Source organism: Grampus griseus (assembly GCF_964374135.1).
Source record: "Grampus griseus genome assembly, chromosome: 11".
NCBI lineage: Eukaryota > Metazoa > Chordata > Mammalia > Artiodactyla > Delphinidae > Grampus > Grampus griseus.
The window spans coordinates 5,358,788-5,375,541 of NC_139005.1; the positions used below are offsets into that span (position 1 = coordinate 5,358,788).

At 48.4% G+C, this 16,754-nt stretch overlaps 1 protein-coding gene across 1 annotated transcript in view; it reads right to left on the reverse strand.

Moving 5' to 3' along the window:
• Nucleotides 1–16,754, reverse strand: part of ANO2 (anoctamin 2) — a gene marked incomplete at both ends in the record, with an annotated part of 319,797 nt that overhangs the window by 148,153 nt on the left and 154,890 nt on the right. Inside the window, 2 exons of the mRNA XM_082665221.1 lie at nt 5,214–5,318; nt 11,467–11,549. Of these exons, the coding sequence (XP_082521347.1) occupies nt 5,214–5,318; nt 11,467–11,549 (188 nt within the window). The remainder of the gene's footprint in view (nt 1–5,213; nt 5,319–11,466; nt 11,550–16,754) is intronic.

The window sequence follows — 16,754 nt, forward strand, 5'->3', positions numbered from 1 at the left end:
AATAATAATGGTTTTGAGACTTAAATGAAATAAAACCTGTAAAGACGCACACAGAGTGAGCACTCCATAAATATTACTTCTAACCTCACTATTTTACTAACCTCTCTGTGCCCACACCCTTGAAAATCATAACAGTAGATATTAAAATGGCCAAATTACCACCACCAAAATAAATAAGAGACTGCCTGTCCCCCGAAGTTATGGGCTAATGACCAACATGATTCTTTCACATCAGCAAAGAAAAGTACCGACTCTCAGAACTGCAGAGGCTACAATCCAATCTCCCCACGTGACAGCTGAAACAGGAGAGACCTGAGATGGGCTTGGCCACCTGGTGTTATGACGTGAATTCTCCTTAGGGGAGCCTTACAGAGAGAGTTAAAGAGAGATAGGTCGCAGCTAGCTAACATCATAATTAATGGTGAAAGGCTAAGACCAAGAACAAGACAAAGAAGTCAATTCTCATCACTTCTATTCAACATTGTACAAGAGATTCTAGTCAGGGCACCTGGGAAGAAAAGGGGGAAGGGGCGGAGGATGGAGAGAGAGAGAGAGAAATGCAACCAGGCTGGGAAACGAAGAAGTGAAACTATCTCTCTTCAAGATGACGTGATCTTATAAATAGAAAAAACCCTAAAGAATCCACTAAAGACTACCAAAATTAATAAATGAGTCCAGCAAAGCTGTGGGATATAAAATCAACACACAAAAATCAACTATATTTCTATACACTAGCAATGAACAATCCAAAAGTGGAATTAAGAAAATTATATTTGCAATCCCACGGAAAAGAATAAAACAATTATGAGCAAATTTAACAAAAGATGTGCAAGACCTGTACTCTGAAACTATACAACATTTTTGAAAGAAATTAAAGAAGATCTAAAGAAATGGAAAGATACAACATGTTCATAGATTAGAAGACTTACCACTGTTACGAAGGTGCTACTGCCTGAATTAATCTACAGACTCAGCTCAATCCCTATCAACAATTCCATCTTGCTTTGTTTGCAGAAATTGACAAGCTGGTCATAAAATTCATATGGAAATGCGAGACACCCAGAATTGTCAAAACAATTTTGGAAAAGATGCACAAATTCAGTCACATTCCAATTTCAAAACTTACTACACAGGTGCAGTAATTAATCAAGACAATGTGGTATTGGCCAGACATATAGATTAATGGAATAGAATTGAGTGCCCAGAAATGAACTCTTACATTTATGGTGAATTGATTTTTGATGAGGCTGACAGGATAATTCAGTGGAGAAAATAATCTTTTCAACAAATGGGGCTGGAAAAACTAAATATTCAGACAAAAGATGAATTTGGACCTCTTACTTATATCATACACAAAAATTAACTCAAATGGATCATAGACCTAAATGTAAGAGCTAACATGGTAAAATTCTTAGAAGAAACCCTGACAGTATATCTCTATGACACTGGATTAAGCAGTGGTTTCTTAGATATGACACAAAAGCACAAATGACAACAGGAAAAACAGATAAATTGAACTATATCAAAAAACTTTTGTGGGGGCTTCCCTGGTGGCGCAGTGGTTGAGAGTCCGCCTGCCGATGAGGGGGACGCAGGTTCGTACCCCGGTGCGGGAGGATCCCACATGTGCACGGAGCGGCTGGGCCCGTGAGCCATGGCCGCTGAGCCTGCGCGTCCGGAGCCTGTGCTCCACGACAGGAGAGGCCACAACAGTGAGGGGCCCGCGTACCGCAAAAAAAACCCCAAAAAAAACAACTTTTGTGCAGCAAGCTGTATCATCAATTAAATTTTAAAAATCCACAGAATGGGAAAAAATATTTGTAAATCGTATTATCTGATAAGAGACTGGTGTTCAGATTATGTAAGTAACTCTTCATACAGTAATGAAAAGACAATTAACCCACCTTTAAACATGAGCAAAGGATTTGAATAGACATTTTTCCAAAGAAGCCATAAAATCTGCCAAAAAGCACGCGAAAGGATGTTCAACATCCTTTAGGGAAATGCTAATTCAAACCCCAATGAAATACCGCTGCACGCAACTAGAATGGATAAAATAGAAAAGACAGATAACAAGCGTTGGTGAGGACGTGGAGAAATTAAGAGCCCTCATGCAGCGCTGGCTGGCATGCAAAACAGTGAAGCCCCTTTGGAAAATACTACAGCAGCCCTTCAAAATGTTAGGCACAGAGTTTCCGTGCGACCCAGTAATTCTACTCCTCTGTGTATGTCCAAAAGATGTGAAAACGTACATGCACCCAAAACCTGGTACACAAATGTTCATAGCAGCATTGTTCATAATAGCCGAAAAGTGAAAGGCATCCAACTGTCCATCAACTGATGAACGTACAAATAAAACTGGGTGTATCCAAAATATGGAATATTATTTGGCCATACAAAAGAATGAAGATCAGACAGAGCTGCAACATGGATGCATCATGAAAACATTCTGCTAAGTGAAAGAGGAGAAATACGACATTTTGCATGATTTCATTTACATGGAAGTCCAGAAGAGGCAAACCTATTGAAACAGAACGTATTAATAGATTACTTGCCTCCCAGGGTATAGAGTTTCTTTCTAAGATGATAAAAAATATTTTAAACTTAAATTGTGGGAATGACAGCACAAAACTGTGAATATACTAAAAACCATCGAATTGTATCATTTAAATGGGTGAATGTTATGGTCTGAGAATTAAATCACTTACAAAGAAGTTTTATAAAATGAACTTGATGGGCTTCCCTGGTGGCGCAGTGGTTGAGAGTCCACCTGCCGATGCAGGGGACACGGGTTCGTGCCCCGGTCCGGGAAGATCCCACATGCCGCGGAGCGGCTGGGCCCGTGAGCCATGGCCACTGAGCCCGCGCGTCCAGAGCCTGTGCTCCGCGACGGGAGAGGCCAGAACAGTGAGAGGCCCGCGTACCGCAAAAAACATTAAAAAATTAAAAAAGTAAGTAAATAAAAAAAAATAACATGAACTTGATACCTTTAAAAGAAGTTTTTTGAGAAGCAATGGGCCTTGGGGATGAGGTGGAGCTGCGTATGACTGCTGGCTCTCCCACCACTAGCTATGTGGTCTTTGGTAATTTTCTCTACCATCTGGGCCTCGATAAATGGTAGCTTTTATCATTCAAGAGGAAGGAATATAAAGAGAGATGGGACATGAAGCCTCAGGGTTACAAAGAAGGCAGAACCAAAGCGAGCCTCTGGGATGAAGGAAGCACATCCAAGACTATCATCTAGACTTTGATTCTTGGTCCTTGTCTGTTTCCCAGAAGAATGTGTCTTTCCTAAATATCCCACCCTAGAGCCCTGTCTTGCCATGGGCGTTGACCTCAACCCTTGCAGTAGGCAAGAGAAGCATCCCTCCCATCAGACAGCAACATGTGCTCCTCCCTTCATCTCCCACCCTTGGCTAGACTTACAGCAAGAACAGAAGCATTTCCAGTATTAACAGAATGGAGGGAACACAAGAAGGACGCTGACAATCAAATTCCAGGCCATTTTTATCTCACGCTGCTCATTTGGGAAGGTCATTTTCCCCCCAGTGCCTATAAGGCGTTAGATGCTTTGAGCTTTACATTCTCAACAGTGTAATGAAAATAGATGTTGAATGCTAACACGTAAACATATGTACCATTCAGAATGCATTCAGATGTTTTTCAATTATTCATGGTCCCTGAAAGTTATCTGACCTATCGTGCATATAATATATCCAAGCAGTGTTTATATCAGAACCACAGCCTCAGTGTACGCAATTCCAGCTCCTCGGCATTCCCGTCTATGGAATGAAAATTAACTGAGGCAGCGGTCATTAAAAGTTACATGTGATTTCCATAAAATTATCCATTGTATATTGCCCTGGGGTGGAGAAAGAAGGTTGCATAGGATTGCCAAACCCGACAGGACACAATATGTTTGCTTTCTGATGAGGATGATGGTGATGATTACTCTTTCCTAAGAATGAATTCATTTTTTTCCCCAAATAACTGGTGGTCTTGGACTTACTTTTTTCTAGGGAAATAATAACTTAGACAGCCACCCCCTTTCTCTTCTAAGTCCTGCTTTCTTAAAGGAAAAAAAAAAAAAAAGACAGAAAGAAAGAAAGAGAGACAGCTAGTATTCTGGGCTTAAAAACACCACATTCTCCGTATTGGTGCTTGAATAAATTTGCATGTTAACATGAATGGCTCCAACTTAAAGAATGTAAAATTAAATGAAATTTTAATTCGAATCCAAGATGGAGAAAAGACACGTGTAAAAACAACAGATTGTCGATCTCGTTGAATTTTTTCAGGAACCAGATTAGGAAAGACATCAACACACACACACACACTGTTGGTTTCAAAAAAGGGTGGCACTCAGAGGAGACCGGCGGTGCCAAAGAGGAGCCCCCCACCTCACAGGCATTGCGAGTATTTACAGATCACAGCACAGACCCTGAAGCTCTGTTTCCATGTCTGAATGCCACCGTAAAACTCAGAAATACGACGCACGATCACCTCCGCACTTTGGAGGCCCAGCCAGAGAATGAAATGTGAGGGAGAGTGTATGAGCAGCTCAGGCACATACAGGCATGGCCTCTGCCGGCCCTAAGGGCCACTTCTCGATGTATCCTTGCATAGCGGTTAGATGCTCAGACTGTCAGAGACTCACCTGGGTTGGAATCCCAGATCCACCCACCATTCACTGTCTGGGTGACCTCTGGCCAACGACTTAGGCTGCGGACATACCTTTCTTCATTAGTTTTCATTTACAGAAAAATTGCTGCAGCCTCATCAATTTATTTCGAGAGTAAAATGATACAACGCGCTGAGAACGGTGCCTGGCCCGCAGCAAGGACGGAATCAAGGTTCGCTGTCATTGCGCTGGTTGGTCTGGCGGTGGTTGCTACTGCTATTCGACGTGTAGGTGACAAGGGTCCAGAGGACCCAGGTCTGAAACGGTTTCTTTCTTTCCCGACCTGCTCTCCCATTTCATCCAGACATGACCACCCGGGAAGGAGAGAGAAATCAAGTCATGGGAGGGGCCTGTTCCCCACAACCTCTGCCCACGGGACACGGAGAGACGTCATGCTCTCTTTCCGTCCTGTCCCACCGCTGTCGGCCCTTCTCACAGCCCAGTCTCCATCCGCGAAGGCATTCCCAGTGAAATGACAGTAGGATCATAAGAAAAAAAAAAGGAAAGCAAGCACCAGGTGCCAGCGCCTTACCGCATCCTCAGTCCCACCGGTTCCCAGTTTCTGGACCAGAGACTTGTCGCTCTCCCTCAGCATCTTCTCCCGAACTTTGGTTTCATACTCAGGCCGGGGGTGCTCCTAAAAGCCAGAGTCACAGAGTGGTTAGTAAACAGGCGGAGGGCCACCCTGGCCCGCGGGGTATGGCCAGACACCACGAGGACAGGAAGTCAGGTCACGGGGTCAGATGCTATGGGACAAGGGCTGCCACACTACACACAACCACGAGGCGTCGAGACCAGGGACACACTGTGGCGGGAGAGGGGGACACACACCACTTGTTACCACACTGGAAACCAAACCTGAGCACGTTCCTGGGGGTGGCGCCAGGGTTGAGAAAGGAGAGACGAAGCATTAACGAGGAGCTGATACAAAACGGAGCCCCGTGCTGCACACAGCAGTTTGCCCAAAGGCCCGGGGGCTACCTCTGGTCATCCCACCATCTATCCTCAGGCCTCCACTTTAAGTTGCAATGAGCCAAATCCCAGCTGGAGAAACAGATGTGCCCCCCAGCCGGGAGTCAGGGCCAGGACCAAACGTCTTCCCTGCGCCATTCTTCTGCAAGCCAAAAACGGCCGCCAGTAAACATCACAGTTGAAGGTGCCCACAGGGAATCTTAAAACTCACTTGTCTGGACCTGTTTGCTATTCAGCCTTGGTGAGTAACTCACTGGCAAGCACGCTGATGCTCGGGAGACAGCGCAGGGACACGCAGCAATACAAACCTGGAGGGTGAGTCACCAGGCATGGGAACGAGTGCCTGGGTGATCAGAAAGACCACGGTCCCATCAGTGCAGATGCTGCGGCAGGAAGACGCGTGACTTACTTCAAAGAGAACTGAACAGTGTACACCCGGCCTCCTGCATCGTTTACCGAGAACTCCCAGGCGGGGATTCCGGGGCTGGCTCCCAGCGGACACAGAGAACACACATTCCCTCGTCACTGCTCAGGCCTCAGAGATTCTGAAAGCCAACAAGCTGGACTCCTGACCTGTCTCTGGCTTTCCCGAGACATGCCATGATGCTGGAGAGGAGAAACTGTGCACGTGACTAATAAGAATAACCAGTACAGGGCTTCCGTGGTGGCGCAGCGGTTGAGAGTCCGCCTGCCGATGCAGGGGACGCAGGTTCGTGCCCCGGTCCGGGAAGATCCCACATGCCGCGGAGCGGCTGGGCCCGTGAGCCGTGGCCGCTGAGCCTGTGCGTCCGGAGCCTGTGCTCCGCAACGGGAGAGGCCACAACAGTGAGAGGCCCGCGTACCGCAAAAAAAAAAAAAGACTAACCAGTATAACAGAGGAGGAGCCATTCCAGGGTTCTGCAGGCTCCCCATCATCACGCGGGCCCCCCGGTGCGTCCCACCCTCGGAGGTGGGACCTGCTGTGACCGCTGAAACACGGCTGGCGGAGCCTGCCCCTCTCAAAAACTCTAGAGTCTTACAGCTTACACGACACGCAGTTCTTGATTATGTCATCTTCCTTTATTGTTTCCTAGTTGTTTTGCACGTGGGAATCTTTTCATCCTAAGATAAGAATCCACTACCTGGTCTCCATTATTTTGTGTCTCGCAGCAATTAGCACCGTGGGGAGAACACAGAAATCTCTCAACGCTGGCGAAGTTCACTTCATTTTGTCTCTCCCGTTCACCCATCCTCCAACGCAGCATTTCCTAACGTGTGTGCCAGGAGGGTTTTAGCTAAAAAAGGATTCCAGGGTCTAACAGATTGGAACATACCATACAATGTGTCACCTGAGAGTCACAAGGAGCCTAATAAAAGCTCTGAGAAGTTCTCCTGTAAAGACACGTGCTGAATCTTCTTCAATCCACCATGTCCCACAAAACTTCTTTCGCCTCCAGCAATTAAATTAACCTCCTGCAGAAATACTTTGAGAATTGTGCTGTGGCCTCTGAAATTTGGTTGCGTTTCTTCTATGTTATTCCTATGGAAGATTTTAACTACAGAACTAAAGCCGTGCCTTTTTGGACCATCCTCTGGGTTCTAAAGCCCTTCAAGCGAGAACTGCGTCTATCCCGTCATCCTCAGCAAAGGAGCTGAGGGGCCTTCCCTGCTGACTGTAAGATGCTCCTGACCGGCCCCTGGCTTTCCGAAGACGTGACATCACGTGGAGGAGTGTCCTCACATCCCTCCGGTGGTGGCTGTGGCCCACTTCACTGCACTCTGGGCCTCAGCTCAGACCCTCCTCATCTGTTTAGAACAAGCTGAGAGCTCTTGGCACGCAGACAGGAGTCCAGGGCTCTCAAGGCAGAGTGTCAGGCTGCTCTGCTTTCCAACCGAAGCACGTCAGACAAGGATCTCGCGCTCGCAGCCAAGAAGGTTGGGTGAGGTCACAGGATTCCTCAGAGGCAGGGACCTGGACAAACGAGCGCCTGGCCAGAGCACAATCTGGACCCCGTGAGGGCGGCTCCAATACACCTAGCCTTAAACACGGCCTCCCTGGATGGGGTCTGATGCCGAATCATCACCAATACATAACCCCTCCCTCCAAGACTCTGGGAAATATTTTGCAAAGCTACTTCCACCTAGGTGCTCCCCTCAGGAGCTGGCCTGAAAGAAGGCCCCAGGCCAGCTCAGGACCAGCCTTCGCTGATCAACAGAGGTAAACCCGGAGATGCAGTCAACAGATGTCTCCAAGAAAGAGTTACCAAAGCATGTACTGCGTTCCGAGCTCTTGGGAGCTCTTCTTCAGGCTCTGAGGCTACGAACAAGGAGCTTATCTCCAAGTGGAGGCAGGTGACAGTAAGCCAACAAAGCCACAAGTGAGAAAGCAGCAGGTGGGGATGAGAGCAACAGAAGGAATGTCAGGCTGGCTGCTTCAGAATGGGGACTGAGGGAAGGCCAGCCAGAGGAGGGTCACGTTCTGCTTGGGATGGAAAAGCTAAGGAAGGTCAGGGCAGGTGGAGGCTGGAGCCTTCCAGGTAGAGGGAGGAGCCGGTGCAAAGCTTGGAAGGAGCCCAGGAGAGAATGCAGGCCCGTGAGGCTGGGAGGTCTGGGAGGAGAAGCACGCCACCACGTGCTGGGGGGAGGCAAGGGATCTTACGTCCTATGTGACAGGAAGCTATCAGGGCAGCTAAGCCTGACGTGGTAGACAGGGGCGGGAGAGAGAGGGACGGGAGGACGTCTGCATCGAGACCCCCCTCTCTGAGGGGTCCCAGGGACACGTGGGGCCTGAGTGCAGCAGGGAATCGGGCAAGAGAGGCCACTGAGCTCAAGGCCATCCCATCTCAGAGTGAAGACTCCTGAGGTCTGGCAGGCCTCCTTCGACGGCCTTCAAAGGGGTCTCTCGGGCCATCCCAGCCGGTTCCACAGGGAGGCCCCTGGGCCAGGGGCTGCTGCCCCGGGCGGTGGGCTCTCCAGCCCCCTTCTCCTCCTCCCTGCTTTGAGCCCCGCCCCTGCTGCTTTCCTTGGCGTCCCACGTGGTGCGCGCACCCCAGGCGGGAGAGACAGAGGGTGGGTGGCTCTGGTCTCTGTGTGAGTGAGCACCCTCCCCGCTACTCCCGAAGGGCTGCTTCCTAGCGAAGACCACAGGGTAGAAGCTGTCTGAGGGTTACAGACAGCTGGCCATGGCAGAATCCCTGAGACCTGGAGACAACATCTGGTTAAAACAGAAAAAAAGCTCTCATGATGACCTTCAAGGACCCCTGCAACCTCCTCCCCGAAGCCCAGGTGGTGTCTGCATCCTCTTGCTCCCCATTTGAATGTGGGTTAAATCTGCCCACAGCACTTCATTTAAGGCCTAGGGCAAGTCACAGATGCCTTCCAATCCCGCTCTCCCTGCCGTCCCATGAGCTGAGGAGATACAGTCGGGACCCTCCCTGGCCTAGCCACCAGCCTGCATTTGTTGCTCTGCCCCCACCAACTGCAGCCCAACCCCTGTTCCCTGCAGCCAACTAGACCTTCCAGGTATCCTGCTGCCTCTGCGCCACACCCTGAGCTTCCCTGGATCAAGGCTCCTGTCGGCTGTTTCCTCCTGTGGGTACCCATTCCTCCCTTTGCTGCTCATTAAAATTCAACCAGTCTTCAAAACCCTGATTTAAAAACAAAACAGTTTTTAGACCGGAAGGAATTCCTCTCAAACTCACCATTGTATTCTAATTATTCAGAGACCAGACAACCCCTTAGTTGAATGCAACCCTTTGGAGATGCTCAGAGCCCGCGCCTGAGGGAGTTCCATGTCCCAAACCAAAACCTGGCCCACAGTACGTGCCTGATGTGCACGTTCAGACTTAACTCAACTTAGAGCGTGCTTAACATCTGAGTCCAAAATCTAAACACATGGAAGGAAAGACACAGCTGCCCTCCCTCCTCTCAACCACGCCTGGCCCTGGGCTTGCACACAGTGGGGGGCACATCCTCAATGCTGCAGAACTGACCCGCCCCCAGTAACCTCACACAGAGAGCCCGTCAGGACCAGCTCTTTGCGCCAGGGGTGAACCCAGGCTTGGCCAGGCCTCTCTCTCAGCCTGCGCAGGAGTTACTGAAATCACGCCCCTCCCAGGAAGTGACCATGGCTCATCGGGTTAAACAGGAAACCTGGCTGCAGAAGCCAGAATGGCTTAGCATCCCACTCCTGCCAGGGACTGAGACGTCAAGGGCACTGAGTCATAACGGATGTCTTTCTCTGTGTGAGTGTGTTTACACTTCCTCTTTCACAGGCAGACCTGCTGGCCTCCTCAGCGCTACTCAGAAGACACACTTAGCTTGTTTCTGTCCCCACACAGGCGTGGATGCCAGGCTGCTGCTTCTTCTCTTCCTCGAGACCTCCTAGGCCCTGCTGCAGGAGAGAAGGACCTGTGCGCCCACCACCTCCCCACACCCAGCCACAGCTCTCTCCCCTCTCTCTTTCTCCTCAGAATCAAATCGAACCAATAGGACAAAATCACCCACACAGTCCGACTTCCACAGCGCTTTCGATTGGAAGCACTACCTTGGCCATCTTTCCCCAAGAAATGCAATTGCCTTTATTGTTCTCTGTTGCTTATCTTCCCAACTAATGCGTATCGTCTCTGAAGTGAGAACTCATATGTAGATCCTCTCATTTGCCACGGAACCCTGATGCTGTGAGCCTCCGGGTATCTGCTTAACGCACAGGACTGGGATGGAGTGAATGTGTGAACTCAATCCATGGTCATGGAATGCCCACCTGCTCAAAGGCAAGCTGACGACTTGGAGCTTTAAGGAGAGCAGAGGATGTCACATCACAGAAAAGGGAGCCACACAGCCTTGAGAATAGGACTAAACTGGGGGTTTCACTAGCTTAGTCACAAAGCGTCAGGGTCACAAAGCCAGAGGTCCCGAGTCCAAGGAGAGGCACATCAGTGAATGAGGGAGAATACAGGAAAAGTCTGCTCCCCGCACAGCTGTCACATGCTCTCAGCCAGCCTACGCACATGGCACTCAGGCAACTGGGGGCACCTCCTGGTGCTCTGGACACTGTCCCCAGCATCTCACCGACACTGCCCAGGGCATCGGGAGCCCCTATCTGATATTCACGTTTGCTGTTCAGGCAATGGCAGCGCACGGGAGAAGAGAACCGTGAGCAACCAGGCCCACGCTGGTCATCGTCAACTCGCCAACATCAAAGGGGGCCCTAGTTCTCAAAGGAGCCCCGAGGGAAGGTCAATTTGTTCCATCCTTTAAAATCATCTGTCCATACAACTAGACTCTGGAAGAACCTACCCTTTCCCTTAGCTCACGCTCCTGTTGCATACGTGCTCTCCTGGCTGACAGGGTACTGGATCAGTGGTTCTTTCTTCCTCCATATGCATCAGGGCAACCGAGACCTAGCACCCATGCCTCCCCCTGACCCTCAGCAGGCTCACAGAAGCATCCAGACACGTCCGTGCTCTGGGTCGCGTTCTCTGGCTTCGCGCTCTCGAGCACCAACAGGACGGGAGGTGGAAGAACGCTGAGTTAAACCTCGAGGTCACCACAAGGCTTGCTTCTCATGCCATTTTTTCCCAGAGAGGGTCACAAGGACATCTGGCTACCCATCAAGTCCAAAGTCTTACAGCTCAAGCGAAGAGAGAGGATTTCAACTCTTGGCCTCAGTGCCCATCAACCCTGGCTTGGCCCATGGAGCCAAGCTAGGAAAGGGGCCACAGCGAGACTCGGCAGGTGACTTGGCTGCCGTGATAGCAAATGTAAGCGGTTATTTCACTCAAGACAATCTATTTCCAGGGGCAAAGCAAAGCAAAGACCCAAAGAGAACTCACTTCTTCCTCTTCTATGCCAGTCAGATCCCAGAAGTAGCCTAGTCGCATCTGTAATCTCTTCCAGTTTTCAAGAAACATGGTAGCTTAAAAAGAAAGGAAAAAATTCTGTTAATTCTGAGCACCCTCAGGGTTCCCCAAGGGAGGATAAACTTATAAATTTCAAATTTAGGGACTTTCTTTAAAGCATCGATTCCCTTCCCCAACCCCAACTTCTAGCTGGGACAACTCAAAATACTCCACATCCAGGAGAGCCCAAGAGATATATTTAAAGGGAGACACACACACACACACACACACACACACACACACACACACACACACACACACACACACACACACACACACACACACACACACACACACACACACACACACACACACACACACACACACACCCTTTTCCCTATTTCTAGGTTATAAGAAAAGGGTAAACACGGATCTCAATAAATGAAGGAAGAACGGAAGGATAAAGGAAGTAAGAATGGAAGAGTTTGATGGTCTGTCGTCTTTTATGACAAACCTCGTCTTCCCTATACGTTCCCTCTTCCTGCACCTTCCTCAGCACTCTCACCTTTTTCTCCATCTTTCTGTCCCCACCACAACTTCCCTTCTCTGGGCCCAGATCACCTCGTTCTGAGGTTATGTAACATCTCCGAGTAGTTCTACGTGAGTCCAGGGTCTCAGTGTCCCCGCCCCCCATCCCGCATGCAGCTGGAAGACTCATCTCCCCAAAGTGCCATTCACTCATTCTTCCATTTGTTTAGCAAATGCTCGTTGAATGCCTACCGTCCCGACACATTGGTTAGCCTGCCTTCTCCAACCACAGCCCTTGAAGGGCAGCCCAACGTGCTCCGGAAAGAACCAGCCCCCTCTGTTCCACAGGTATGGCTTCTTATGCCAGGATTGGACACCTGATCCAGAGCCCACTCATAGGCCAATCGGATTCTCTCTTTTGAAAACTGAAACTAAGAGACACAAAGAGAAGCAGAAATGGGACCAACCATGCAGCACGTGAAAGGAGAGAGGTTTCTGATTCCTCCTTCCGCTCCAGTTGCCTAGGGGCCTGGCTATACTTAATTTCCTGCATCCACGAGCTTGCTTCCTACTTTCTTATCATCTCTTATTATTTAAGCAAGCTTGAACGAATTCCCTATCAAAAAACCCAAAAAAACAAAAAAACCAGACCTGAGGTACCTGCAATATACAAAACAATGTTCTAGACATCGTGAGGAAGACTAGGCAAATCTGACGTGCATTTTGCTCTCAAGTTGTTTATTCTATGAGAAGAGATTTTACATAACTACAGTACAAGGTATGATGTGATCAGGGCCTTAAGAATGACGCAGATAAAAGGCTGTGGGCATGCAGGAGAGAGGGCGCCAGCTGCTGCAGCATCTGAGCTGAGTCTGGAAGAGCAATGGCATTTGGGCGGTGCAGAGAGGCAGCGAGAGGGGGGAATCCCAACGCACACCCCCAAACTTACACTGGATCCCTATTGTCTAGATTCTTCCCTCTGGATACAGGGACCTTGGGTATCTGGCCCAGCCCATCTGTCCACATCTATTCGCACCGCTTGTCAACACACACCTCACACCTGCATTGCTGACGAGGGCATCGCCTTGCTGTCCTCTTCATCCCCAGCTTTTGCAAACTGTCCCCTCTCCCACGCTACCCTCCAGTGCTGTCCTCCTCCGTTCCTGACCAGCTCATCCTTTCCCAGGCGCCCGTTCCTCTGCACTCCTAACACCCTTAGATCTGGTGCCCTGGAAAAGGAGGGGGCGTGACAGTCCCTGAGGCCACCCCTACCTTTCTACACCACCCCTGGTAAGAGCCTGGGCGCCCCTCCACTACCTGCCGCACCGGACTGTCGGCTGCCATTCGGGTCTGCAGCGTAGTAACAGGACCACAAACGCTTCTTCGGCTCGTACCTGCCTCTGTTCACCTGGGAACAGCACGGGGCTGAGCAAAACAGGCACCCACCTGCTGGCTGAATGTATGGTTACTTAAAGCTACATTTGTTTCACTTGGCGCTATGACAGCTACTAGCTACATTGTGGTACACGCATCTGTATCTTTTCTCCCTGGGATCTGAGGCCTTGTCGGGTGGGTACCCCACCTCCCGACCCTGGCCTTGGCCTGGGGATGGTCTCCAAACAAGGGGTACGCCCCTCCTTTTCCTGCGCTGTTCTCAGTGACTGAGGAGGGCTCTGCACACAGACCGAGGTCTCTGTGAAGGAGAGAAGTCAGACTGGGAACGGAGGACAGGGCAACAGAGTCACTGAGGGGGAGTCATGGGGACACAGAGGACCGTCGCGACGACGGAGAGCAGCTCACAGCTCCTGGTGGGAATCATGGCCAGGCACCACTCGGAGTGCTCTGCATACACGTCCCACTGACGGTCACGAGAACACTAGGGTGCAGGTCTCACCTCACCCGCTTGAGAGATGAAGGCAGTGCTGCTCCCAGGTCGAGGACCACCCCTGCCCCACGTTACTCAGCACCTCGGCTAAGAGGACTGACTTCAGAGACACAGGGCTAGTCACGCTGGCTGGCACAGGAAGGGACTGGGACCCACGGTTAGGACTGTCTGACCCTGAAGTCACTGTCCTTAACCTCGTCCCTTTACTCCTCCCTTCCCTACTTTTCAATAGGGCTTCACCCTCATTCCAAAGTTCCCTGGAGTTTGAAGCCAGAACCCCGGAGGAGCTGGGCCAGACTGCTCTGCTGGTCCCGGGTCCTGCTGACTCATCTCAGGGACCCCTGTTTCCACCCCACCAGCAGCCCCATCGCTCTCTCTCCGTGGAGAATCACTTCTTCTCCCAGCTTTCTTCCTGGCAGGCTTGGGCCCTGGCCCAGGCCCACCCAGCACAGTACCACTGATCATAATAATCATGTAATGAGAGGCATTACCATTATTTTCTTTTTAACATCTTTATTGGAGTATAATTGCTTTACAATGGTGTGTTAGTTGCTGCTTTATAACAAAGTGAATCAGTTATACATATACATATGTTCCCGTATCTCTTCCCTCTTGCGTCTCCCTCCCCCCACCCTCCCTATCCCACCCCTCTAGGTGGTCACAAACCACCGAGCTGATCTCCCTGTGCTATGCGGCTGCTTCCCACTAGCTATCGATTTTACATCTGGTAGTGTATATATGCCCATGCCACTCTCTCACTTCGTCCCAGCTTACCCTTCCCCCTCCCCATGTCCTCAAGTCCATTGTCTAGTAGGTCTGTGTCTTTATTCCCGTCTTACCCCTAGGTTCTTCATGACCTTCTTTTTTTATAGATTCCATATATCTGTGTTAGCATATGGTATTTGTTTTTCTCTTTCTGACTTACTTCACTCTGTATGACAGACTCTAGGTCCATCCACCCCACTACAAATAACTCAATTTTGTTTCTTTTTATGGCTGAGTAATATTCCATTGTATATATATGTGCCACATCTTCTCTATCCATTCATCTGTAGATGGACACTTAGGTTGCTTCCATGTCCTGGCTATTGTAAATAGTGCTGCAATGAACATTGTGGCACATGACTCTTTTTGCATTCTGGATTTCTCACGGTATATGCCCAGTAGTGGGATTGCTGGGTCATATGTAGTTCTATTTTTACTTTTCTAAGGAACTTCCATACTGTTCTCCATAGTGGCTGTATCAATTTACATTCCCACCAACAGTGCAAGAGGGTTCCCTTTTCTCCACACCCTCTCCAGCATTTATTGTTTCTAGATTTTTTGATGATGGCCATTCTGACTGGTGTGAGATGACATCTCATTGTAGTTTTGATTTGCATTTCTCTAATGATTAGTGATGTTGAGCATTCTTTCATGTGTTTGTTGGCAATCTGTATATCTTCTTTGGAGAAATGTCTATTTAAATCTTCTGCCCATTTTTGTATTGGGTTGTTTGTTTTTTTGATATTGAGCTGCATGAGCTGCTTGTAAATTTTGGAGATTAATCCTTTGCCAGTTGCTTCATTTGCAAATATTTTCTCCCATTCTGAGGGTTGTCTTTTGGTCTTGTTTATGGTTTCCTTTGCTGTGCAAAAGCTTTGAAGTTTCATTAGGTCCCATTTGTTTATTTTTGTTTTTATTTCCATTTCTCTAGGAGGTGGGTCAAAAAGGATCTTGCTATGATTTATGTCATAGAGTGTTCTGCCTATGTTTTCCTCTAAGAGTTTGATCGTTTCTGGCCTTACATTTAGGTCTTTAATCCATTTTGAGTTTATTTTTGTGTATGGTGTTAGGGAGTGTTCTAATTTCATACTTTTACATGTAGCTGTCCAGTTTTCCCAGCACCACTTATAGAAGAGGCTGTCTTTTCTCCACTGTATATATTCTTGCCTCCTTTATCAAAGATAAGGTGACCATATGTGCGTGGGTTTATCTCTGGGCTTTCTATCCTGTCCCATTGATCTATATTTCTGTTTTTGTACCAGTACCATACTGTCTTGATTACTGTAGCTTTGTAGTATAGTCTGAAGTCACAGAGCCTGATTCCTCCAGCTCCGTTTTTCGTTCTCAAGATTGCTTTGGCTGTTCGGGGTCTTTTGTGTTTCCATACAAATTGTGAAATTTTTTGTTCTAGTTCTGTGAAAACTGCCAGTGGTAGTTTGATAGGGATTGCATTGAATCTGTAGATTGCTTTGGGTAGTAGAGTCATTTTCACAATGTTGATTCTTCCAATCCAAGAACATGGTATATCTCTCCATCTATTTGTACCATCTTTAATTTCTTTCATCAGTGTCTTATAATTTTCTACATACAGGTCTTTTGTCTCCTTAGGTAGTTTATTCCTAGATATTTTATTCTTTTTGTTGCAATGGTAAATGGGAGTGTTTTCTTAATTTCACTTTCAGATTTTTCATCATTAGTGTATAGGAATGCCAGAAATTTCTGTGCATTAATTTTGTATCCTGCTACTTTACCAAATTCATTGATTAGCTCTAGTAGTTTTCTGGTAGCATCTTTAGGATTCTCTGTGTATAGTATCATGTCATCTGCAAACAGTGACAGCTTTACTTCTTCTTTTCCGATTTGGATTCCTTTTATTTCTTTTCCTTCTCTGATTGCTGTGGCTAAAACTTCCAAATGTTGAATAATAGTGGTGAGAGTGGGCAACCTTGTCTTGTTCCTGATCTAAGTGGAAATGGTTTCAGTTTTTCACCATTGAAGGTGATGTTGGCTGTTGGTTTGTCATACATGGCCTTTATTATGTTGAGGAAAGTTCCCTCTATGCCTACTTTCTGCAGGGTTTTTATCATAAATGGGTGTTGAATTT